Raw genomic sequence first — 27,920 nt, forward strand, 5'->3', positions numbered from 1 at the left:
CCGCACTGAAAAGAGTCTTTAAATACTCACCTACAAATAAGCTAAAACTGGCTCCATGATCTCCAAGAATTTTTTTTTAAATTAATTATTTTTCATAATAAACATATAAAACCACAAGTATGCAAAAGGTCAGCCCCTGTTGTCTTCCTTTCTCCTATGAAGGGCAAGTGACACAAGCACAATTTGTACCTAAACCTCATTTGATTAAAAAGTCAGCTATTAATGAATAATCCCCTGTGTGTGTTTATTTAAATATTAGTAAAACCAACAACTTATAAAGAGCCATACAGCATAAACTAGAGTTACAATCAAATTGACGTACAGTATACTGAAGAATACAACCGTAACATGGTGGTTACAAACCACTCTTTGCTGCATTGCAAACAATTTTATATATTCAACCAAAACAAATATTGACATAAACAAACATGTGAATAAATATTTTCAAATTGCATCTCTAAATGTGTACTTGGAAAAACTGTAGCTATATTTCAGCTCTCAAAAACAAAATGTGCTATATAAGCCGTAACTGTATACTCTTAGGAAACACAATAATGCAAAGTCTATGTTGTGCATTCAGAAGAAGAGGTTATTCACTAGACACTGAATTGCAGCAAATTAAAACCAAATTGCATAATTTAGAAATGAAAACTTGGCAACATTTGCAGTGTTATTTTAGCTTCAATTTTGCAATTTAGTTTTCAATTCCTTACAACACGTTTAGTGAATAAATCCCACAAGATTTTAGTATATTCTTGCATAACTAAAATATTTTCTTGACCCATAGAAAGTGCAGAGGAGATTTGCATAAATAGCAAAATATAGTCATAACTCACAGCTTCTAACACCGGATACTTTAGCTTTGGTCCATTGTGTAGCAGAATTCTACATATTGGACAATCATCTTATACTACATGGGTGGCCAACAGGTAAATCTTCAGATGTTTTAGAATTACAACTCATCATGGGGCTTTCTTAGCTTTGAAGCTAGCAAAGCACCATAAAATTGCAGTCCTACAACAGATCAAGGACTACTTGATTTAGTGCAACATAAAATCAACATCTTCTTTTAGCATTGTGCTTTTTAGATGTTGGAGTTTGCTCCGGTGGATTGCTGCTACAGACTGATTCGTCACTACTGGTTTCCCTGGTTTCTGTATCTGCTTTTCTTTTTCTAGTGTCCTCTGGTCTTTGGCACCATTTGGAGTTGCTTGGGTTTGTCTGGCCCCAGTTGACAGAACTAGGTCCAGCAGTGGAACTAGATCCTGATTTTTCATAGGCTTGAAAGAAACTGTCCTTGTTCCATTGAAGACTTGGCATGTAATTTGGGGATTCCTGGGTCATTAATCCATAAGCAGCATTCTGAAAAGCTAAAAACGGGTTCATCTGGAAAAAAAAAAAATAGCAATTCAGTGGGTTTGTAAATTTTGTTATAGGAAAAAGTAAAAAAAAAAAAAAAAGAAAAAAATTACATACATATATATAAACAACTCATCTACATAGAACATATGTCCTTTTGCCTGTAGTAAACATGTTTAAAATGTGGATGTTTCATGGAATTTTGATGGGAGATTGGCTTCAGAAGATTCCAGATGGGCCAACTGAGATGTTCTAAGACAGGCTTAGGAAACCTTCGGCACTCTAGATGTTTTGGACTACACCCCCCATGATGCTTTGCCAGCATTACGGATGTAAGAGCATTATGAGGGGTGTAGTCCACAACATCTGGAGTGCCGAAGGTTGCCTATCCCTGTTCTAGGAATAGCTAAAATAAAAAGTGCCGAACCCCCTACCAAGTCTACCAAGCCTGTGGTAGAGGACCCAAGAATGAATAATGCACAAAATACCACGCAGAAGTTTGAGAAAAGCTATTTCAGTACATTAATAATTGTACTAACATTTCACATGGACCACGTCTTTACAACAGACTAGGAAGAAGAGATTAGAAATTGTACAGCTTCTTGCCCAAAAAAATACACTAGAAAACATAAAAACAAACGAGAATCACAGAACTTACCATACTACAGAAGTATAAATATGCCTGTGACAAATAGCCATGGTCTATACCGGCCATTGAGGGAGACAGAGGATAATTGTCTCCACCTCTGACCATGCTGCAAGTGAAAAAGAAAAAAACTTTAGCGAAATGACACTTTTAAAGCAGATCATGTTAATATAAGTCAAGAATAAAATATGACAATTAAAAAAAACATTTTAAGTTGTTTGTAGTGATATATATATATATATATATATTGGAGTAAGTAAAGAGTAACTGTAGTGGTCAGATTTGAGCCACGCATATAATGGATAAAATGGCCTTGTGTATACAATTTTTATCCCAAGCTCCAATTGAGTGTTTTTAACTGAAATCTCAGAACTCAAATAAGGTTTTGGCCCTGACTGATGAATTGCTCAGAAAATTGTCAAACTGATATAAGAACCAGATAGCAGAATGATAGCAGTGCACATATGATTTTAACCTTCAGGTTAATAAAATATACTTTAGGATGGGTTATTAAAGTGTCTTTTTAAGCACCATAACCACTTCAGTATAATGCAGTGGTTATGGTGCCAGAAGAACACTGGTACTATCAGACTGTTGAGATTCAAAACAATTAATCTCAGTCCACCAGGTGCCAATGGCCTGGCCCATGTTCACAGGTATTTCTGAAGCTTTAGTTCAATCCAGCATTAGTTTTGTCTAACTTTAACTGAAATTTACCATTGGCAGCCTATAAATTCCACCCAAAGATGGAGAGAATCGTTATTGCTAATGCACTTTAGTGATTAGAGAGCTCAGAGTGTCACAAAAAAAAATAAAGTTTGCCAGTAATCCCTGAATAATCTAACAGCACAAAAGAAAAAACACTCACCCAGAGCCAGGTGTATTGGCAACAAAACCATTCTCTGGACTTTGCAAGGGACTGGTGGATTCAGAAGAGCGAGAGTTACCTAGAACAAGAATACAAAATAAAATAAAAAAAGGCAAAAAGCAGTGTTGCCATGGTATAGTAGGGTAAACAGATATAATGCCAAAGGATGTAACAATGTTTTTAATATATCTCAGCAAATTAAAGCATTTTATATTAGTAAACGTACAGCCAGTATAAGACTGGTAAGACAATATACTCCATGTTCCATCACTTAGAAAACAAATGTATGTGACAGTCTGAAATGTCTCACTCATAATGACACTTCTATGACAATTACAGACCGCAGGAGAAAAGTCACAAGAACAGACATGGTCATATCATTCGCAGTGATGGGAAGTGATACTCGTTAACAGGGACTTGCTATAGTAAAAAAATGGAGCACTTAACAAGAACAGATGTAATAATAATAATAAAAAAAAAACAAGTAAAAAGATATAAACCTTTATTTTAATCAATTCATATTTCAGTTTAAACCACAAAGAAAGCTAATCTGTTTTTTAAAAAAGAATACAGTACATCAGCATTAATATATTGTAGGTGTGGGGAGGTAAGTGTTTTTTTTTTGTCTACGTTTTGAGTGGGTTTTTGCATGCCACATGCAAAATGTGGGATTAGCTCTCCCACCTCCTACGAAACAGAGCAAAGAAATGGTCTGAGGTTCTGCCAAGAACTTCATACACACAGTAAACAGAGCACTGCTCCAGTTTACAAAGCAGTCCCATTCAACCAAAATAATGAGTGGAACGGATTTTGGGAGAATAACTATTCATCCATGAAAAAAAAAAAAAAAAAAAAAAAATCATATGAAATGACAGCTCCACTTTAAATGAAAACTACAGGGTCCAATCTGCTCTTGCTGGCTTTTCCCCTAATCTGGCTGACATCAGAAGTAATGATCTTACCCAATCACAATTATTTTCCATAGGAAACCACTGGATTGGCTGAGCTTGCCAAGGAGGCAGTTCAGGGGCAGAGCCAGCATAAGCTAAACACAGCCCTGGCCAATCAGCATTTCTTCATAGAGATGCATTAAATCAATGCATCTCTATGTGGAAAGTTCAGTGTCTCCATGCAGAGGGTGGAGACAGTGAATGTCAGTCACACTGTGCAGCACTGCCCCAGTAAGCACCTCAAGCAGCCATCTGAGCAGTGGCCAGTGGAGATATCCCTAGGCTGTAATGTAAACACTGCGTTTTCTCTGAAAAGATCGTGTTTACAGCAAAAAGCCTGCAGGGACTGATTATATACTCACCAGAAAAAAAATACAGTAAACTCTAGTTGTTTTGGCGACTATAGTGCTCCTTTCAATAACAAGTTATAAAACTCACTACACAGTCAATGTGGTAAAAAAACAAACACAAAAAAAAAAATACATACATACATACATACATACATTCTGGTTATTGTTCCACTTAAGACAAAAATAGGCATAACTAAACTTAATTATCTCCCTGAATCATGGTGACTCTGTATGTGCTTTTAGAACAACAATGATCTATTTACATGAGTGGCTGCTTGGAAGATTTTTTTTGTTTGGTCCTGTATGGTTTCCCATATACCATTGGGGGTCTTTGAAATTGAGCTGAGCTGCGAGGAGACTTGTTTGTTACCACCTAATGCAACACCTGGGAATCCTTAATTGTAATCTGCACAGCTGTGCCCCTTTCATACCTATAAACCACACCTGTTACTTTCTTTGTACTGTTTTATCACCCTCCCTATGCTTAGACCTTATTCTAAAATTAAAATGTTCTGACTTCAAGAGGGACTGTGGTTTTATTTATTTATCTTATTTTATATTGTATTGTAGCAGGTAAGTTAATCATACAGCTCAGTAAAAAGGCATAACATGCTACTTTTTGAGTGCATTCACCAACAAGCTGTAAACAGCGACAATAGACAACAGATAATATTGAGTACATCGCAGTGAAGCTGTAAAACGACAGAACAAGCAAAGGCAACCTTCTGCACTCCAGAGGTTTTAGATTACACCCAGGGCCGGATTAACATAGGGGCTGATGGAGCTGCAGCTCCAGGCCCAGGCCCAGGCCCAGGCCCATTGATTAAAAAAAAAACAAAAAAAAACACCATTATATTTATTTATTTTTACACACTACTCTTACGGATTCCACCTGGCTTTTATTTTATTGGCACAGCCAGTATTTGAGGCTGCCAGGCTGGTGCCAATATTGTAGTCATACTGGCAATACAAATGCTGGTATTTTTCTCAGTATAAAAATAAATTACTATGCAATACCAGCACTGGCACTGTAGAGAGGCAGGGATAGGAAGTTCCAGCATATCCCTCCCTGCATATCTCTACTCACTGATCTGCAGGGGAGCAGCTACAGAGAGTCCAGACAGCAACTCCCACCCTGCAGAGACAGTCTACAGCTCGGGGAAGTGAGGGATGGGGGAAAAGGCTGCAAGGAGAAATGGGGACACTGAGACACTAAGGGACATTGGGAAACATTATTACAAATAGCCAGTGCCCCCTCGTCTCCCAGCCAGTGCCCCATCGTCTCCCAGTGTCTCACTGTCCCCATGTCTCCTAGTGCCTCCATTTCTCCCAGTGCCCCAAGTGTCTCCATGTCTCCAAGCTAGTGTCCCTAGTGTCTGTGGCCCTGGTGTCTGTCCCTATGTCTCCCAGTGCCCCTATGTCTCAATGTCCCCATGTCCCCCCGCCAGTGTCTCTAGTGTCTGTGTCCCCATGTCTTCAAGTGTCCCCTATTTTCCCAGTGTCCCCATGTGTCACAGCCAGTGTCCCCTAGTCTCCCAGTGTCTCCGTGTCCCTGGTGTCCCTGGTGACATGGGGACCCTGGATGACATGGGGACAAAGACACATGGGAATACTGGAGGACACTGGGAGACATGGGGCATTGAGACACTGTGTGATACATAGGGTCACTGGGAGACATGGGGCACTGATGCATAGAAACACTGAGACCTGGAGTAATCGACACATGGGGGCACTGGGAGCAATCCATCTATACAGCAGAATCAAACTGTAAGTAGTTTGGTGAGTTTACAGCATTTTCTCTTATGTCACGCCTTAAGATTTACATCATGTGTTGTCACCCATACATAATTAATTATGCAAATTATTAAGGCTGGTATGTTTTTCCAAAAAAGGTGGCAACCCTAACTACTTTTCACATACTCTTGCTTAAGTATGGAAAAGTAAGAGGGATGTATGGGAACAAAACTTGTGTGGACTGGCTGACAATGAATATAGTTAAGGTAATGCTGAGTTTGGTCTCTCTAACACTGTGGCATGTTCCCTTTCTTCTACACTCACTGCATACAGCTTTTCTCTGTCCCAGACTATATACCAGGAGCTTCTGCCTGCTAGTAAGAAGGTAAGGAGACAAGTGGAACAGCAAGTGCTAGGGGACAGTCCTTAGAAAGCGATGAGCGAGCGCATCAGGGTGCTGTCTGCATAGTATGCCCTTAGTTGGCCAGCTGCATGATTGACATGCAGCCTGACATGCATTCATGCCAGGCTGGTCTTCCAATTCTTTAGGCAGACATGTCCTCTTTTTGGGCATGTTAACCCCTTTTGGCAGGTTACGTGATTTGTGTCAGTGGCACACCCTTTTTTGACTTCCTGCTTGACTGCACACTGCTGTTACGGGTTATGGATTTTCTTAAAAGATGAAAACATAAATTTGAGGGAGATTAGCACAGGGTATGTGTTTTATTATAGCTGCTGTTTTCTTTCTCTCCAGCACCATCAGATACTTGACGCTTGGGAGTGTTTTAGGTCAGTGTTTTAAGATTCAGTAATTAGGCCCATCATAATGGTCAGCACCAGGCCCACTGGGCTGTTAATCTGGCCCTGACTACACCTTCCATGATGCTTTGTCAGCATTATGGGTGTAAGAGCATTATGGGGGATGTAGTCCACAACATCTGGAGTGCCAAAGGTTGCCTATCCCTGCGATAAAACATCTAATGAGCAATGCACATTTTATAATGGATAGTGTAAATGCTAGAACATTCGGCTTCTAGTGGGGGACATGAGTCTCTCGAGAGAGCATTAACAGAAGGTCCTTTGTGAAACATTTATAACAAAAGATTAATGTATGGAAAGCAACAAACACATTAACAACGGGCTAAGGGTTATGTACGGGCCTGAATAGGTCATCTGCATTGTGGTAATATGTAAACCAGTGGCAACTGGTGTTGTAAGGAATGTCCTTGTGCCATCTTTAGATGGGTTTTAGGTCTTATATTGCTCTCATTCCACACCTGGGCTTGGGTACTTTCGCCCGAAGTAACATTCAGAACAGTATCTGGCAAAGGCAGTCCCAGGGTTTTGAAGTGCTGAGTGACAGGGTGGAGAGTTCGTCGCCAGACCATAGTGGACCTAGTCAGGTCGTTATTGAAGGAGAGATCGGCACCTTCAAAGTGGTGAATTGGTGATTCGCTAACAGCCGCCTGTACAAGCTGCCTACTCCGTATCGATTGGAAGCATAGCAGAAATAGGCATCGGATATAATGAGGGACTTCGGTGTCTGATATCCTCAGGGACACTTCAAATCCTGAGGTTGCGCTGTCACTTGAAGTCTTCAAACGCTGCAAATCTACCTTCCATGAGGAGGTTTGCTTGCTTGAGCTGGTCTATCTTGGACTGCTGATTGTCCTGCCTGCTTTGTACAATTCCACCAGAGTCCTCCAGTGTCTGCAGCCTAGTTGTTATGCCACCTAAGGACCAATGCAATGTCAGCAGCAAACAGGGCTTTCATCTCTTTCAGCAGGTTTTGAATGTCAGCCTTGCTCACCGGCGTTTGTTCTGGGCTAGGGTTGTTTGCCCGCCGACTTCCAGGTAAGTGCAGAGATTCAGGTTTTGCCTTTATTGCACTCTGTGTGCTGGGGAATGATGTCTGTTTCGCTCTCCTCCAATGTAATGTCATAGTCCTCCCTCGCTGGTGCCATTTTGGTGGGCCTCAGCTGCAGAGTCCCCATCAGCGAAGTGCCGATATCTCGTGATGACGAGGAGGCAGTGTCCCTTCTCCGGAGCTTAGCCCTTTTCCCCCATAGTGCTTGGGTGTCTTTTAGGTGAATTTTGAATGGTTTTATCCGTTTTATGCCTGCGATGCTCTTGCAGGACCTTTTTGCACGTGCGTCTGCTTCGATCGGCAGTTAGCTCTGCCCCCCTTAGAAATATAACAACCTAGTCTCTCAGTAAAGCAGTTTACGTATTCCTTACCCATTTTCAGAGGTGTTCGTCAGTTTTTATTTTCCCCTAGTGAAATATTAATAGGAACACTCCAAGTACAATGACCACTACAGTAGTAGCATACTTTTATATGTTAAGTAGTCAAACTGCTAACCTGGGGTTTGCCAGGTGCTGGTCGCAGCTACCAAACATATCAGTTGCAGCTTCCAGCCAACAATATTTTTTATGCATTATTTAAATACATTCAAAAATGATTGGGTCAGGTTTCAGATTTTGCGCAGACTGTCCCCTCAAATAACTCCCTAGAGCTGAACTCCTCATCACGCTCCAGCCTTGTTCTAGAGGTAAAACAGACAGTCATACTAAGCTTGATTTTAAATTGTGAGATTGCTATGGAAATGCAGAATCACTGTTTCTCCTCAGCTTCTGTTCTCAACATGATTATTGAGAGCGTGCTACATTATCTAGTAGCAGCTGCACAAAGCATTGCGGACCTAAAGTGCAATTCTGAGTAATCTGAGGTACTCTATCACGAAAACATGACTTCAGATGAAGACTGTATTAGGTCAAAATTACATTTTATACAGATTAAATACTTATTAAACAACACTTTAATAAGTATTTATCCCTATTAAAAAAAAAAAAAAATGTACTGATCTGGCAATCATTGTTAGAAGTTCTGTCCTGTGCACCTTGCAGACAGCACAGAGAAAGCATACAGAGAATTAAAGAAATTAAGCAATGTTTCTGTATTGTGTGCCCTGCCTGTGCCAGGATTAAGGTGTAATCTGCTAAATATCCAATATAATTATTAAAAGAAAAATGAGCATCATGAAAAAAGGTTCTCTCTCACATTGTAGGTGATTTTCAATGTATTATCCAACTTACCAAAACGATAATCAAGTTTAATTGGTCTTCCATATAAACGGATGCCGTTCAGCAAGGATATGGCATAAGGCACAGATTCAGTGTGTTTGAAGCAGACAAAACCAAACGACTTAAAATTGCCTTCTTTGTCTTTTGCAATGTTTACTTTGGTCAATGGTCCAGCCTGCAAGAAATGTAAAGGTTACCAAGAACACCTTATAAAGTAACACAATACCACGTCTACCTTCCTTCCAAGACCTATCCACTGCCAGCTCAATCACAGTCATGCAGGTCAGCATTTTAACCCAAGCAGTTAGCAAAATGCAACTGAACATGATCAGGAGAAAAATGAAAGAGGAAGATGAGTCAGCTGCACAGTGGGACAATATTATAAATTGTAATTTTGGAGCAATTCCTGACACTGACACACACACACACACACACACACACACACCAATCCAAACAAAATGTAATCAGCATAGCAAATGGTTAAATCGGTTTGCAAATGCTTCTTTTGTTATTGAATTTATATAACAACTTATTCCGCAGCGCTTTACAATATTATAAAAAGGTGGAAATGTAATACATTAGACAATTACAAAATGTTACAGAAACAATAGGTTGATGAGGACCGTGCTCGAATGAGCTTACAGTTGATGGTTAAAGCAACACACCAGACCCCTAAAGAGTCCCCCCAATATTACAAAAAAGTTCAGATATCAATAAAAATAGAAATTTTTAACCTTGTTGCACCCCTTGACTATCAATCAGATAAGTAGTATTGTTACTTCCTGATGGTTTAGCTCATTTCTAAACACCACAACTCCTATATTAACCCCATTTTATAGGACACTACTCTGGGCCCCCATCCAGCAACACCTATGGTGTGATACCAGCTTCAAAGATGCTGTGCACTATAACACCGATTATTCAAAAAGAAAGAATATGAGAACAGACAAAAGCTTAGAGAGAGACTTAATATCTTGCCGTTCGATAAATCCTCACTCAGGTCTCAAAATAATATTTGCTCACTTGTGCTTTTGCAGAGAGAACATATCTGAAGCATATCAGACTGGTCCCACGCGTATGGGCAGTCCAGATCCGAAATGCCAGAAGTTCCCTCTGAATGAGAGAGGTACAACAACCTCAAACTCCTATTATTCCCATGGAAATCGACCTGGGTCATTGAGGACAGTGCATTAAAGAACATGCCAGATCCTGGTAAGGCATTTGACACAAAACACTTCTTTTAGCATGTAGATACAGTCATTTTTTGTAAGATACCTAAAACAGTCCACAACCCTGGTTGCACAGAGATTTGTGGAATACATGCAACTTGGTCATAGCTTGGCCTTGAAAATTAAAAAGAGCAAAATCTCATACGCTCAAAAGACCAAGTAATTGTAGGTCTCATTCATAAAATAAAGACACGGTCAAAAAGCTTAAATTAACATATGTATGTAGATCAGTAAAAAAAAACCCCCAAAAAACAACATTGACAGCGTCTGCTTTGTATATGTGCACAACAGGAGTTAAATCAGATTATGATTTAACCCCTTAAGGACACATGACATGTCTGACACGTCATGATTCCCTTTTATTCCAGAAGTTTGGTCCTTAAGGGGTTAAAGGACCACTACATGCCTCTTCGATGACATGGCGAGAGGTGGTGATGTAAGCAGCGCAGAGGGAGTGTCAGCGCTGGGAAATAGGGAGTAAAACCTTTATATTATTAATGGTTATGGCAAATGGGGAGGAGGGGTCAATACATCTGGTGCCAGGGCCACAACTGCAATAGAAATACAGGTCTATCTAGATTCCTGATCCAAATGCTATAGTGTTTTTTTTAAGAGGGACCATGGCAAAGACTTGGCATACTTTGGGAATTTGCTGCAAATTAGAAACATTTAAAGGGTGTGTGTGTGTGTGTGTTTTCCCCCCATCATGAAATGAGAAGGGGAGGGAGTTTACAATGTACTGCGCTACAGAAAAATTTGGAGCTTAACCAACATATATGTGACAAACAGGGATTTATTCACAAAAAAATGGGTATTGTGGATAATTAACATTGAAATTGCATATTGTAATAAACCAAAACCGCAAAATCAATAATTCCACAACTCCTCTCCTCTCCCCCATATACACAGCAATTTTGACCTAATAGAAGTAATTAAATTGTCAGTTCTGATTAATAAACCACACTGGGTTATTTACTAAACAATGACTTTCCTGGAACGTACCATGCAGATTTTATAAAAAGTTGAATTTAAAAACCAACTCATTTTTTTTGGAATTCAGTAAATAAATAAATAAAATACAATTCAAAGCGATTTTCAGAATTTAGGCTGAGAAATAACCAAACTATAATTGTAGCAGACTTTTTCCAATCCAGTTATGTAATATCATATAATTTGATTTGATAATTTATAATTCATTGAATAACCCCTCCCCCACCCCCTCACTTTGAGTTCACAAGCTGGAAATAAAAGACTCAACTTTATCATGTTCAACCTGTCACACACACAATGGTTAAAAAATAAAAAAAAAAAGTTGAATTATCCAAATATATGTACACACACTTCAAACCAACAGAACTCCCACCATCCCTAACCAGCTAAGTGGTGGTTGAGGATTATAGGAAGTGTATTGCACATAACTTGCCATGCTGAGAGCTGTGTTTTGCTCTGTTTATTTCTTGTTTTAAGCTTTTATTAACATGTGATCCAATGAACAGGAATATACTGATGTTTTTAGTGGTGTGCAGTATATACATGCAGGGGGATTTGTTTTGGTTTTTAAAGCAGCCCTGCCCTGAGCAGATTTCAATAAGTAACTCTATAATAAAAAATAAAATAACCAACCCCAATAAAAATAAAAATATAATCACATAAACACTGTGCCATCTCAGATTGACTGGACACACTGCTTACCCTCTACATGGTACAACTGCCAGGTCCCCCTCCTCCTCCTCCTCCTCCCCCCATACAGGGGCATCTCTCCAATTGCACACCACAACCCTGCTGCTTGCCCATCACCTGCAGAAAGAGCTCGTAGAGGATCTCCTCCTTGACATTGCAGTCTAAATTCCCCACGAACAGGGTCCTGTCCGCCTCATCCTGTCTGTTTAACATGGTCACACTCACACACACAGCTCTAGCCTTGCATGGCTCTGAGCAGACAAGCACACTGCAACACCAGCCTGTCTGAGTGCCTGCCGTAAGTGAAGGCACACCCCTTGGTTTTACGACAGTTTAGACTACAGGGTGAATGGCTGTGACTCTCCCATAATAATGTTGTTGTTTTTTTACCATCAAAGCCAGGGCAGGGATAGGTTTGTTTAGAGGTGGCTTCCACGCCCTCTGTGTAATCCCTTACCACTAATTACCAAATTCTGGACTGCTGCTCTCATGATTCTCAGCCATCCACAACAGCAGCGCTGGCTGATACCTGGTCTCACACAGTAACTAGCAACTTGAAAAATGGGGGGGCTTTTAGAGGATAACGATTTCTTCATTCATTTGGCCGTTCCTACAAAGTATCTAGAGGGGTTTCTTTTTATAACACTGTGAGCTTTGATGATATGCATTGTTACAGACAGAGAGATACATAATGGAAGAGAAAGTGTTACTTGTATTGACTCCACTGAATTAAAGGGGAAATGTCACTTCTATGTTATTTTTATTACTGAATAAAAATATGTAAAAATCATCTGTAACCTGTGGGCTCTCATTATTATTATTATTATTATTATTTATAAAACTCCAACATACTCCGAAACGCGGTACACCAGAACCACTACAGCTTATTGTAATACTAGGTCAAATAGTACCTGAAATTATCATAAACTTTTGAAAAAAGCGAATGAACCAGAATTTGCGAATAGGCATCCTGTGGGATATATTCAGTTCTGAATTTTAGTAAAATCCGGGCTATGTAAATGTTTAGAATCCTATACTAATCCTATGCTTTGTATTGGGTTCGGATGCAAAAGCACAGATTTTAATTCAGACGCCAAATGCATCCGGATGATTGCTGCAGATTTACTCTGACGACCAGATTTTTACTGTATTTGGCTTTAGTATATATGAGAATTGCCCTTGCAGTTGGAATTTGGTAATTTTTGACAGAATCCGGTCTTTGGTGAAAAACCCTGTTAGCAGTCGACTTTACAATCCAGTTCAGAGAAGGCTTAGGGCAAACATTGCAAATTGAAGTTTAAATAAAAATAATTAAAGATAAATAAAGTGATAATATGTTGGTTTCCACTCGTGCGTGTTGGGGTACGACTCCTGTCACAGTAGGATGCTCTGTTTCATTGGCTATTTGCTGACATCTTGGGTGATATTCTTGACTTGACATTCCATATGCTGTCTCATTGGTGCCATTTGTCTTTTTAGTGTCTAATTTTTCCGTGTCATCTCTCTTGTATTTACTTGAAAAATAAAGATTGTAAAAAAAATAGTGAAATGCAGTTTATACCCCCTTCTCTCACCTCCTCATAGAGATGCATGAAATCAATGCATCTCTATGAGGAAAGTCCAGCGTCTCCATGCAGTGCGTGGAGATGCTGGACAACAGTGCTGCACACTGTGCAGTACTGCCCAAGGAAGCACCTCCAGTGGCCATCTGAGGAGTGGCCACTGGAGGTATCCCTAGGGGCAATGTAAACACTTCCTTTACTCATTAAGCTATAGTTTTTTGGTGACTATAGTGTCCCTTTAACCTTTGCATTGTTAAATTGTTTATTTTTTGTAACAATTTGCCAGCTGGCTTCTGTTGGTTATCATTTCATACCTTTGGTAACTGTACTATCTCTGCTTGCTGGAAGCGTTGTTGAAATATTGTTTCCTTGGCTTTTCTAGATTGCCAACAGTGCATGATTATTTTGTTTGCCTCTGGGATCATGCATTCCTCTGAGGACACAGACACTATTTCTTTTCCAGTAGACGCAGTTAGGACTACAAAACTGATCCATCTCCATCTGTTGCTGTGCTTGAGGGATTTGTCAGCATTACACTTAGAAGGGTCCCCAAGCTCCATACTATATTAATATCCATAGTGAGAGATAACATCATATTCAGAGGCGGCTCTAGACTTCATGAGGCCTTAGGCGAAACGCAAACATGAGGCCCCACTAACAAAAAAGTGTCACATATACACATTGATGCACTGTCTACCTGTGTATGTGCCTGAGAGTGTGTCTGACAGAGAGTATCCTTGGGTGTGTGTGTGTGTGTGTGTGAATGTATGTCTCTGTGAGCACGTTTGCGTTTTTGTATGAGACCCTATGTGTATGGGGTAGCTGCTTGAAGTGAAGGGGAGGGTGATGGTGAGAGGGATGGTGAGAGGGGAGGGTGATGGTGAGAGTGATGGTGAGAGGGGAGGGTGATGGTGAGAGGGAGCGGGGGGGTGATGGTGAGAGGGAGCCTGTCTTCGCACGCATTTTCTCATGAAGAGGCAATGTTTACTAGGGATGCCACCAGTGACAGTAACTCAGACGGCCACTAGAGGTGCTTCCTGGATCAGTGCTGCACAACAACAGCTCTGCATGGAGGCGCTGAACTTTTCTCATAGAGATGCATTGATTCAACAAGTTTGTGTTCCTGTCACTTTAGAGTTCCTTTAAATAACAATAGAGTTCCTTTAACCCCTTAAGGACCAAACTTCTAGAATAAAAGGGAATCATGACATGTCACACATGTCATGTGTCCTTAAGGGGTTAAATAACAAAGTATTAAATGCACATAAGAAAACCCTGCAGCTACCATTGTTTACATTTAAATAAAAGGTCTATGAATTTTTTGTTTTCAAGCTGTTTTTCACATGTCCCCAATGCAAACATGCAGGAAAAATACATGCATGTTTCTTTGAGGGTATATCTACTAAATTGTGTTGTTATTTTAAAGTCTTAAAGCATACTTAAAGCTTATGGTGTCAATACAGTAGGGAGATTCCAAATGGAAACGTAAAAGTCATCCATATGGTAAAGACAATAGACCCTTACTTGCTGTATTGCGTACATCGTCACGTGTTTTATTATTTTGTTTGTCTTGTTTGTGTCAAGTGTTTTGACAAACATGCAACTCAATTCTCAGCATGATGCTGTCATTCATTACTATTAGCAGATCCAGTTACCTTTAAAAAATCATGTTTAAAGCTCATATTACGAGAGCTTTAACTAATATCCATACGATGTCTTAGCACCTTAGTGCCTTCTCTTCTTCTAGGGATCTGTTATAAGACTGATGCACTGCTGTTAACATTATTAGGCAACAGATAGTGATAGCTGAGTTATATAAAGTTTAGCTCACATTTTTCTTTTAAAAATTACAGTGATCCACAGATGCTGCTTGTATGCACAGTGGAAGAGGATCTCCTAGTTTTATATGTTATCAAACAAATAAGGTGCAGCCAGAAATGGATCCAAGTTATGACCAAGAAAAACCAGGACAATCCGAACCTTCAAGTAACGTGGAACCGCAGCCTGGTAAACGGCAATCTTAAGTATTATATATTTATCATTTTATATATTGATTTCAGATTGTATACTATGCACAACACCTTTTTATTTATATTTTGAGAAAATGTGTTTATTAAAATTAGCAAATGTCAAAACATAAAAAACTATTTGCAAAAAATATTTCTGTACATGTTGAAAAGCAGAAGATAAACACATTGTTTAGCCTTTTTATTTATTTATTATTAAATAAGAATTGCATGGCCAAGCAAATTGTACATAATGATTAATTGAATTTATAAAGATTAAGTATTTTTTTCCTTCCCCTCACCTCTTATATATACAAAGCTGACTAGTTAGACATATGATATGGGTTATATTGTTTATGTTATAGTACAGAAAATACAGAAAAGAAGAAAGCAGTACAATCCGTGGCACTAAGAGAAAGCAGCTAGAACACACTTAATGGGAATAATCACAAAATCCCACAACAAAAAATTAATACAAACAACAAAATAGTGTGCAGCACAAATACGTAATACCACAAATGAGATGCAATGCATGCACAGTGGAGGTGTATATACCCAATAAAAGACACAAAAATATACCCCAATTGTTGACAGGGTCAGACGGTAGCCAAAAGTCAGATACTGGAAAGTTCAATAATACATCCCATTTCTGAAAGCCTGTCTCAGGTAATAGCGTTTGTAGAGAGTGGTCCAAAGGGTATTCCTCTGTATGAAGCTTGTTCCTCAGAGTAAGTAATGCAGACCAGGCACACAAATTAAAAACACAAGTATTCACATTTATTTATAAAAAATATAAAAATCTTACATAAAAGTTGCAGTAATGCCGTTCACAGGTAGATACCATAAGCACAACACGTTTCGATGAACTCACTCGTCTTCCTCAGGTGCAGTCCTGCATTACTACAACTTTTATGTAATATTTTTATATTTTTTATAAAGCAATGTGAATACTTGTGTGTTTAATTTGTGTGCCTGTTCTGCATTACTTACTCTGAGGAACAAGCTTCATACAAAGGAATACCCTTTGGACCACTCTCTACAAACGCTATTACCTGAGACAGGCTCTTAGAAATGGGATGTATTATTGAAATTTCCAGTATCTGACTTTTGGCTACCGTCTGACCCTGTCAACAATTGGGGTATATTTTTGTCTCTTTTATTGGGTATATACACCTCCACTGTGCATGCATTGCATCTCATTTGTGGTATTACATATTTGCGCTGCACACTATTTTGTTGTTTGTATAATACATAAAACACTGATATCGTAGAACTACACTCACAAAAATATGTATGTAGGCATTCACAATAGATTAATACAGGTATCTTAATAATAGAGTATTATATATTTTAGTAGATCTAGGTAATTATTAGGGATGTGCATGGGGAAAATATTCGGCTCGGTTTGGCTCGGCATTACAAAATTTGTGACTTCGGCAATTCGGCACTTTGGAACTTCGGGACTTTGACACTTTTGTACTTCGGCGATTCGACACTTGGGAACTTCGGCAACTTCAGAACTTCGGCACTTTGGAATTTCGGCACTTCGGATGTTCACTTGCAGCTGCTTAGTAGATAACTCCCTAATTCCCACGATATTAGGGAGCTATCTACCAAAAGGCTGAAAGACCTAAATTGGTCTTTCAGCAAAATTTACTAATACTAAGTAAAGATTACTTAGTATTAGTTCATTTTGCCCATACTCGCTATGCCGCATGTCTAGTAAACAGTGCGCTCTGTTTTTTTTTTCTCAAAGTGCAAAGGTTATTATGGATTTTTATTTGGCCTTTTTTGACTGAAAAAATAAGATTTTAGAAAAAAGAAGACATCAAATGGTAATTTTTATTTTTTTTGATAGGTACCCAGTTATTGTTCCCCTCTCACTATTTTTAGGTTGAGGGAGTAGGTAGGGGTTCATTCATTTTGTTGGGGGGGGGGGTGACTAGGGGTTTGGGGACCCCTAGTCAGCTGGCGGGAGGTTACATTTTTATTTAGGGCCCTCACCTGCTGTTCAAGGTAGGGGGCCGGAGAGAGGACAATAGGTCCCCCCCTTATTTGTATGTAGGGCCCCCACCCACCGCTCAACGGTGGGGGCCAGTGTAGAGAATAATAGGTCCCCCCTCTTATTGGTATTTAGGGCCCCCAGCCACCGCTCAGGGGTGAGGGTCAGGGGGAGGACAATAGGTCCCCTCTCTTATTCTAATTTAGGGCCCCCACCCGCCACTCGGGGGGGGGGGGCAATAGGTCCCCCCCTTCATGTTAGAAGCACCCACTTGCACAGCACAGGTGGGGGCGTGGGAGCGGGGACACGTTTTTTTTCCCGTGGGAATTAGGGAGTTATCTACTTATTCATTCCCATCCATTGACTGGCTAAGTAACTTACATTTTATATGAATGTGCTACTTAATTGTTGTAAGTGTTGCAAATGCTTACAGCTAAATCCTGGCTATGTTTGTATACTTTTTTTTTAAACTGCTAAACAGTGTAACATTCTTCATTCTTCCACTGGGTATATTAGTACTTCGGCATTTCAGTGCCTCGGAACTTTGGCATTTCGGCACTTCGAAACTTCGTCTATTTCGGAACTTCGGCTGTTTTGGAACTTCGGCAATTCGGAACTTCGGCAATTCAGCTATTTGGACATTCGGAAGTATCCGAATGTCCGAATTGCCGACATTCGGACGAATTGACATTCAGAATGAAACGAATTGCACATGTCTAGTAATTATCTCTAATGAGCATTAATCAAATAACATCTTCTTAAAACATCTGACAACAGATGTAAACACACACACAGAGAATTTTCCCCAGACACGCACAAAAATGCAAAGTCCCACAAATAAACTCAGATATGACACAAAAGTATGTTCACAGACCCACAAATAGAAATTAGTTGACAAATACACACACACTCACACTCTGCAAGATAATGCTTACAGACACACACATACATATTGCCAGATAGACAGACAAACACAAGGATACTGCCAGGTGAATCCAGGGCCGGACTGGGGATACAAAGCAGCCCTGGAAAAAAAATCTATGCCAGCCCCATAAGTCATTGGGCCATATATTGTCGCATGTAATATGTAAGGCTATGTCTTGCCACCCCAGATGATTGAGTGATATATATATATATATATATATATATATATTGCTTTTCCTAATATAAAATATTGGTCCTTTCAGAGTAAAACATTTAATTATAGAGTAAGCATACTCACATGCAGACACAGACAATCTCACTGACACACACAAGCTCATTGATACACAGCCTCATAGACAAACAATTTCACTAATATACATAAACTCATTGACATAAAAACACAAGCTCACTCACTAGCAGGCACACACACACACATGCAAGCAAGCTCACTCACTAGCAGGCACACACACAGCTTAATGTAGTGGTTCTGGTGTCTATAGCCTGTCCCTGCAGGCTTTTGAATGTAAACACTGACTTTTCAGAGAAAAGGCAGTGTTTACACTGCTTCCTAGTGACACCTTTAGTGACAGACACTCAGACGGTCACTAGAGGCACTTCCTGTGTCAGTGCGGATTGGCTGAGATCATCAAGCTTGATGATCTCAGTCATAGAGGCAGAGACCAGCACGGCATTGGAAAAAAAAAAAGGTGAGTAAAACACTATTTTTAAAAACACACACAGACACCACGACTGACACACACACACACACCATGACAGACATACACACACCATGACAGACACACCATGACACAGACCATGACACAGACAGACACACACACACCGTGACACAGACACACACACACATGACACAGACACACACTATGACACAGACAGAAACACACCCACACACACCATGACACAGACAGACACACACCATGACACAGACAGACACACACCATGACACAGACAGACACACACACACCATGACAGACAGACACACACACAGCATGACACATACAGACACACACACACACCATGACACAGACAGACACACACACACCATGACAGACAGACACACACAGCATGACACAGATGATAACGTAATCTTTTAAGCAAACAAAGAAGTTTGAATCACTATCTGTTCCTGTCCAAATTAGAGATGTTTAAATTGCATATACGCAGAAGTAAATTCACACTGACACACGGAGTTCAGGTTAAAAGCACTTCAGGAGATTTATTGGCATCTGTTAAAAAGCAGGCTTGCAAGCCCTTTTAAAGGCAAAATTACATCATTGTAAAAATCAAGATAAAAAGCAAGAAAACATTGTCAATTGGCTAAGGTGTAAAGTGGTCAGTCAAATTCCCTCCCTGTTGGTTGTTACGTCTTATGTCATAACTAACGTCATGATTAGCTCCTACAGGTTTCGGCTCCATTTTGCTAAGCACGAGGGAGCTTTACTCGATGGGAGGGGGGCTTGGCAGCTCTCCATAAGGAGTAGCTGGTACCTTAGTCTTTTCAAGGTTAGCATCTCAAGGCTTCTTTAGCAATTATACATTCTATCAAGACTATCTGCTACAGTGTTTCATTTAATCAGAAGATTCTAGCATTTTCTGCTGACATGCTGTTTCTACGAACAAAGGAATCTTGTAAAGCTTAAACTATGAGGCCTGAGAGCTGAATATGAGAATATAGTATTAAAGGGGCCCAGTAAGGATTATATAGTTTATAAGGGGCCTAATAATGGTTATAGGTTATAAGGGGTCTAATAATTCTACAACACAGACACACACACACACACACACACACACACATCATGACACAGACAGACACACACACACAGCATGACACAGACAGAGACACACACAATGTATGACACAGACACACACACACAGCATTACACACACACACACACACACACACTCCCACTGACGTACATACTTGTTGCTACCTGTGTGGGTGGGCAGACTGATAGGTGTGCTGGCGGCCGCAGGGAGAACTTGAATGGCGCCCACAGGGGAAGCTCTTCTGGCGGCCGCTGGGGGAGCAGGCTGTTCTGTCTTTGCTCCCCCGCCCTTGCGCGCTACTTAATTAGACCGGGGACGGAATATGACATCATATTCCGGCCCCGGTCTCTTTCTAACGCGTGGGGGAGCAGAGGCAGAACAGCCTGCTCCCCCAGCGGCTGCCAGAAGAGCTTCCCCTGCGGGCGCCATTCAAGTTCTCCCTGCGGCCGCAGGTCACCGAAATGTCTCCCCGGCCCCAGGTGCCGACGGCCCACCGTGAAATTTCCCGGTATCCTGGTGGGCCAGTACGGCCCTGGGTGAATCACATCCTCCCAGCACTGCCACATAAATGAAAGGAAGCCATTAGGCCATTATGTGCAATACTGTCCAGCTAGGAGAAAGTGCATGGCTGGACACTATTACCAGCTCTACCTCCATCAGGAAAACATTGGTGGAGGCCAAATATAGTCCAGGGGCTACACAATGCAGGAGCTCTATAGTCAAGTTTATTGATCCACACAGGATACAGCAAAAAATATGTAACAATATGTAACGTTCCTGCCTACATGGCCATGGTCATGCGTGGCCACGTAGGCCTATACGTTGCATATTTTTTTTTGCTGAATCCTTTTTGTACCAATAAATTTGACTACGATTTTATTAGAGACATTTCAAATTACCTGATGTTGACATAGAGAATTTTAAAAAAGCATAATTCTCTGTATTGTTAAATGCCAAACAGAATAAGATGATTCAGTTTTTTTTAACTTCTCCAATTTTTTTTGTGAATTTTAGAAAACCAAGGAGTAGACTGCTTTGGATTTATTTTGATCTTCTTTTCTTTTTTGATGGTCCTAATCACCTTTCCCATTTCAATTTGGTCCTGCATAAAGGTAAATAAAATACCCTGTACTATTTTTTGAACGCAAATAATTATTTCCCACGAGTGAACATTTAGTTTTCAATATATAAACAGGTTCTTTTCCCGTGCAATATAGAGTAGTAGAGAAAAGCAGGGAAACCATAGTGTCAACATGTTTGAAATAATCACCAAAACGTTGTCAATTGTCGGAGACACTTTAAGGAATGTGGAATACTGAGAAGAGAATTAGAAATTAAAGGAATTCGATCTAAGAGGCATAATGATGTAGATAATGAGGGCAGTCAGGGAATGGATAAGAAAGGAGAGGTAGAAAAAAGAGTGGGAAGAGAGTTACTAGGTTATTAAGGTGGACAGGATGGCTCTCGAAGTGGCTATCCTTATCTTTGCCTTCTGTTTAACTCTGCTCTTATGATCTGATTGGGTCATGCCAGGCCTGGATTTGAATAGAGACATCACCATTTCTCACAAAATACTCAAAAAGGAATGTATAATTTGATACTTTTTTGATTTTGCTAAAGTTTTCAAACCTCGAACCTTTGAGATTTAATGGTAAAAACAATGATTACCTTTTTCAGGTTTTTTCTCCAAGTTGTGGACCTAAATGTTATTCATATTCATGGCATCTGAAAATGTAACGCTTAAAGGAACACTATAGGCACTTAGACCATTTCTACGCATTGACATAATCTGGGTGAAGTGCCCCTGTCCTCTAAACACTGCAAACGAAACCATTGCAGTTACAGAGAAACTGCAGGGTTAATACAACCACTAGTGGCCACTAGAGGCGTTTCCTGCATTCTAACAGATATTATCGCCATGATTCAATGCTTTTACTATGGGAAAGCTCTAATGTGTTTGACGGAAATGTGGGGAAGGGGCACTATAAGGTTAGAAATACAGATTACTCCATGCATCATAATTGCTAAAGATACCCAATACAGATCCTGCCACTCATTCATTTGCTGAGAGCATCAGCAAAGTGCACCCAGACAATGAATGAGCATCTGTGCACTAAATATGCAGAGGATTGAAATCAAGAGTTCTGGGCTGGCTAATGACGCTGACAAAAGTTGAATTATATCTCCAGCAGCTAGCACATGATATGCAGCTCATTCTGAATCCAAGCACCATAACCACTTCAAAACACTGAAGTGATCATGGTGCTTGGAATAGCCCTTTAAAGAAACACTCTAGAAACACAATTTTATACAAATCTGTATTCCCAATGCTGTATTGTCCTTGTAGGTGTATGTCACCCTCCAAGCCCATTAAAAAGCGACTTCACTTACCTTTTCTGCCATACTGCATTGCTCTCTTAGCAACTGGTCCCACCTCAATTGCTGAAAGCATTTAAATCGCATAGGTAATGCATATGAAAGCATTGGGAGGCTATTGTACATGTGCAGCAAAATGCTGTGCCAATCAGGTGGTCACTATGAGACCATGTGATAGAAATAGCCAAGTTTTACTCAGATATTTCTGTAGAAGAAACTCACGGGAAATTATACCCTGCACTGTAAACACTGCATGCCTGCAGAACGGCAGTCTGCAGCTGGAGACTTAAAACTACAGATGCATGGCTGCCACACCACTTCATTGAGATCAAGGGCTCTGGGTGCCTATAGTGTCCCTTTAAGTAAGACCAGAGAGATAATGACAAGTGAAAAGTGAATTAACTGAGCATTCCTCCTAATGACTATTGTCCCTGGTACCTAGGACTTTTAGTAAACCCAAATGAATTATCCTGATAATATATGATGTGTTGTCTTTTATGATGAAATGCAGTATATATAAAACAAACAATATTGTATCAAGCCAGTGCTGGACAATATATTATTTGATTCATTTTGGTAGATTGTACAGGAATATGAAAGAGCGGTCATTTTTCGCTTGGGGAGAGTTAGATCTGGAGCAAAAGGACCAGGTAAGTCTACTGCTACTGCTACTATTAAAGAGTATGTAAAGGTTTTAGAAACATTTTATATCTGTGAGCAGCCAAGGATGTTGATGTCATTATTGGCTCTGTCTTAGCCTTACTACACCAAATAGGGCTGGACTGGGACAAACATTTGGCCCAGGTATTTAAAGGCTGATCATCCAAATAGGAGGGGTGGGCAAAGTGGGCATGTCATTTCGATGACCCATCAGTGCACACCATACACAGAGCACTGACAAAGTGCTCTGGGATGGGGAAAGGGCCCTTTGCTTTACGAAGCAGGAGCAAATAGTTTGCACCATATTTACTGGTGACTTGTCTCTGTGTCTCTTGTGTCCCCATAAGCAATATAGCAGAGGACATAGGAGGGACAGGTCTGTTAACGGTTGTTGTGCATGTGTAGGGAGGTTTATTGTGGTGTTTTATGTGCTTGGAGAACGCTTGCAAGATTGTGTTTGTGTATGTGTGTAGTGGAGACTTTTTGTGGTGCAGTGTGTGAGTATGTGTGTTTAGATGAGATTGTTTGTAGTATAGTGTGCGTAGAAATTGGTCTATTTGTTTTGTAGTGAGTGTGTGGAGAAAGGACATGTTTGTGTGTGTTTGGAATTCATACTGATTAGCAGAATTTCATATTGCATGGCACAATAGCTTTATTGGAAGAATTATCCAAGTCGGCCATCTTGTCAGTTCGGCTATTTTGGTTAAAAATGTGACATTTTCTTTAAATTCATGTCAATAGCCTTGAAAGCATTTACTGGGAATGAAGAACTATCTGATAAGAGTCTTTATATCAGATGTTAAATTGCCTGTGAATTAGTGCTATCTATACATTGTTCCCCAGGGTTTATTCACTAAACCGCGAATTGCAGTGAATTGAAAACCGAATGTTAAACTTCCGACTGAAAGGACAATTTGGTTTTCAGTTCATTTGAGGTCACCATTTAGTGAATAAACCCCACTTTTCAGGCAAATTTCTCTAATACAGGTTTCACGGCCTGAAATTCTCAATAACACACAATTCCTGTTTCAGTGAATGAACCCATAAGTGAGTAATCCAAGTGATTTGTTGTGCATGCAAGAATATTCACTGTACGCGCATATGATTTCAAGGTTACAAAATATTTGCATTTTTCAATAAGGAATATTCTGGATTCTGCCGTGCACTGACGATTTCTGCCGAATTGACTTGAGAACCGTCTCCTTCGCTGTTCCTCCACAAGAAGTGAGTAGACATCTGAAGGGAAAGGGTGAAAAATCAGGGGTTTGTGTGTTTGTGAATACATTGCATGCACGAAGAATAATTTCACATGGTTATGCAGTAAGCATGAATGGTGTTTTTTTTTTATTTTTATTTTTTTATAAATTTCAATTTATAGGACCAAATCCCTGAGAATATTTTCAGTCTTCCATTACTTTTTCAGTTTTCCAAAGTTCCCTTCTTTTGAGCAGGATACTCTTCACCTTTTGTATCTATTTTTTGTTTGCCAATTGCTTGATATCTATCCCAGCTGTGTAGAGCACTGTGGTGTTTGGTGATATATAAATGCTGTTGTTAATGATTTATTTATTAATTATTTTGAAAAGATGGAAAAATGTGCATTTTCTCTGTGGATTAGTAACATGAAGCTTTGCCTGCCACCTTGTGGTCTGATGAAGAAATTGAGTGTACCAGATTGCAATGAGTGTACTTTAACTGACAAGATATTTGCAAAAGTGCGATACTTTAACACAGATGTGTTAGTGAGAATTCAAAGTGAATTTTAAATTTAAGTTCAAAAAAGCCAAACTGAAAAAAAATCTCTAAGTCAGCTACACTGGCCTTACATTTAAATACTGACTTTAGTGATTAACCCTGATGGAGTTCAGTTAGAGCTATATTGGCTCCAATTGTTTTAGTAGACTATTTATTTTACTTTAAGTTAATTCACAAATGTGTCCAAGGAGGAGAACTAAAACCTAAAATAAAGATAACAAGAAAGTTTGTCCTGTTGAGATACAGTCTGCTTGGACATAAAAAAACAACAAACACAATTTATAATTGTGTTGGAATTCTGTTGATATCCAATTTGTTTCACCCAAACAATAGAATTATGAGCTTAGCAACTCAATTAGATGTCTTGTGTCAATGTACACATTTCATGTATTACACAAAATTACAAGCACCAATACATACCCAATTCTTCTTTTGGCTATTCTGTCAAACAGTCCAATGATGGCATCAAGGGAGAGCAGTAAGGCTCAAGCTGTGATTTCTATATACTGTAATAGAGTCAGTTTGGCAGTTGAGTGGATACATTTGCATTAGTAAATTTGACGGATATTGCAAAACTGAACATTAAAAATGTATTTTTTTTCAATAACACTTACAATAAATGAACCCACTAAAGATTCAGTATTACCCTACACTGTCATCAAAATCTGGTCCCTAAACTCTTCATAGTATCAGGAAATACCCTGCTTACTTATCTCTGGCAGCTCGTGGTAGCTATGCAGTCATTAATTGAGTGTGCTTTCCACTCTAGAATATATTTCTTAAAGAATATTGTGTTAGGATGGTATATACACTGTTATTTGCCTTTAAGGGTTTCAAACCTGCAATTACTGTTAATTTGCAGTTTGAGATTTATAAATATGTAAATATCTGAACCAGGTGTTATAATGTTTCTGCATTACATATATCTTCAAAATGTTCTGTCTTTAATTTGCAGGTTCTAACAAAAGACTCTGTAACTATCATGGTTGATGCTGTTGTGTTCTACCGTATCTTTAATCCGATCATCACCGTGGTCAAAGTGGATGATGCTAATAAAGCCACACAAATGCTGGCTCAGACCACACTGAGAAACATGCTGGGTACCAAAAGCCTAACTGAAATCCTTGTAGATCGCGAAGAGATGGCCGAACAAATGGGCGTAAGTATGTTCGAAGAAACAGAGTAATGCACAAATGCTCTGTATAAAGGTTCCGTCTTAATCAGACATTTGTATCCTAAAAATCCAAATACTGTTTATGGTAGATAGCAAGAATCATTTTCTAGAATCCCAAATCACTTTGTCACTTTAAAAGGTTTGTTCCTTGTACTAAACCACCATATTTTACTTTCAGAAAATTTTATATGATGCAACCAAAGATTGGGGTATTAAGGTGGAACGTGTGGAGATTAAAGACGTTAAGTTACCAGGGTCTCTGCAAAGAGCAATGGCTGCTGAAGCTGAAGCCGCTCGAGAAGCCAGAGCGAAGGTATGTTCTCATTATGTTTCTATCATTTATTATATTGTTAATTAGCTCCTATGTAGGCAATTTACATAAAAAGATCCCTCGTACATATGGTAACATAAACTGATGTAATTACATTGGGATTAGGGGTATCTACCTTTGTGAGTCTGTGGACTGCAACTCTTATTACTCTCAGCAAGGCTTCATCAGACTAATCCGCATTTCTTGTGTTAAACAGTGACAATTTAGAAATAAAGTCTTCCTATACCATTTCTTTTACTAATTATAATTCATGCGTCATATGACATAAATATGAATAGAACTTCATTTTAAATAATTATTTCACAGTTTCTGATTATTCAATAATTTCACAGTTTCTGGTAATTCGAATGAATAGGAGGTGCTCTATTTAGTTTTAGAAAATTCTATTCAATATAGTAGATGGTTTGCAATTTCTATAAATGACTGTATAGAAACCTGCCAATTTTGGGAAGTCTGATATTAAGAGAAGGAGGGGAGGGTCAGGTGGCTACTGATTCACCAATTAGTTCTGTTTATTAAAATGTCCAATAAGTCTAGGATTTCAATTCATTTTTAGAAGTTATGAAACATATATTGCAAGGAATGGATTATAGTTACAGAATGCAAACCGCTACACAAAGTATACATTTGTAGAATGTACATCCCCAGGCTATTAAACAATGAAAGACACTTTTAATTTAGCGATTTTATTACATACCTCGGTCCAAATATTACATTGTTATGTTTATTTTCATGCACATGCTTTATTTGTGGAAGATGCCCAGACCACGCATGCCCCACTACTGTAAACATGCCCCATATTTGCATTCTGCAACTGCTCTTAACTACAATGATACACAAGTACACCTTTTTTCCAAAATTCTGCCCCTAATCCTACCCCTAATCTTGTCCTAAATCCAACCTTCATCCAACCCCTAATTCAACTCTTAATCACTCCCATAATCCAACCTGTTATAAAACCTCTAATCCAATCCTTAGTCCAATCCATAATACATCCTCTAATCCTAATCATAATGCTACCTATAATCCAAGTACTTACCCCTCCTCCTAATCCCACCTCTTATGGATTCCCTCTGTTGATGTCAGTACTGACTGGTACTTTTATTGCATGATGGTCCATGCTGTCAAGGGGCGTTAAAGCCATGCACTGCTGGATGGCATAGACTGTCGTGTGTTGTTGAATTTTTTAAAGCAATGTTTGATCAATTATTTTCCTACATTTTTTTTTCTAATCACTTATTTTCACAGGTTGTTGCTGCAGAAGGAGAAATGAATGCCTCGCGGGCGTTGAGAGAAGCCGCTGTGATTATGTCTGACACTCCAGCAGCTCTCCAGCTACGCTATTTGCAGACCCTCTCTCATATTTCAACAGAACAAAATTCAACCATCATTTTCCCAATACCTATTGAGTTCTTTTCATTATTTTCCCGTAATTAGACTTCACT

The 27,920-nt window shown here is 39.4% G+C and overlaps 2 protein-coding genes across 2 annotated transcripts; one reads left to right on the forward strand and one right to left on the reverse strand.

The window, feature by feature from the left end:
• Positions 1-655: 655 nt before the first annotated feature.
• RBM11 (RNA binding motif protein 11) lies at positions 656-12,208 on the reverse strand. The gene is made up of 5 exons (XM_063443113.1): positions 12,018-12,208; positions 9,004-9,166; positions 2,874-2,952; positions 2,018-2,114; positions 656-1,386 (listed from the first exon to the last, which is right to left on the reverse strand). The coding sequence occupies exons 1-5, from the start codon at positions 12,111-12,113 to the stop codon at positions 1,057-1,059; spliced, it is 765 nt and encodes a 254-aa protein (XP_063299183.1). The 5' UTR covers positions 12,114-12,208; the 3' UTR covers positions 656-1,056.
• A 3,111-nt stretch (positions 12,209-15,319) lies between these two features.
• On the forward strand, positions 15,320-27,912 carry LOC134587055 (stomatin-like). The gene is made up of 7 exons (XM_063443126.1): positions 15,320-15,469; positions 21,194-21,291; positions 23,136-23,205; positions 24,357-24,439; positions 25,926-26,129; positions 26,323-26,457; positions 27,724-27,912. Exons 1-7 carry the CDS (start codon positions 15,337-15,339, stop codon positions 27,910-27,912), a joined length of 912 nt encoding a protein of 303 aa, XP_063299196.1. The 5' UTR covers positions 15,320-15,336.
• The last annotated feature ends 8 nt before the right edge of the window (positions 27,913-27,920 follow it).

This window comes from Pelobates fuscus, chromosome 1 (genome assembly GCF_036172605.1).
Source record: "Pelobates fuscus isolate aPelFus1 chromosome 1, aPelFus1.pri, whole genome shotgun sequence".
Classification (NCBI taxonomy): Eukaryota; Metazoa; Chordata; class Amphibia; order Anura; family Pelobatidae; genus Pelobates; species Pelobates fuscus.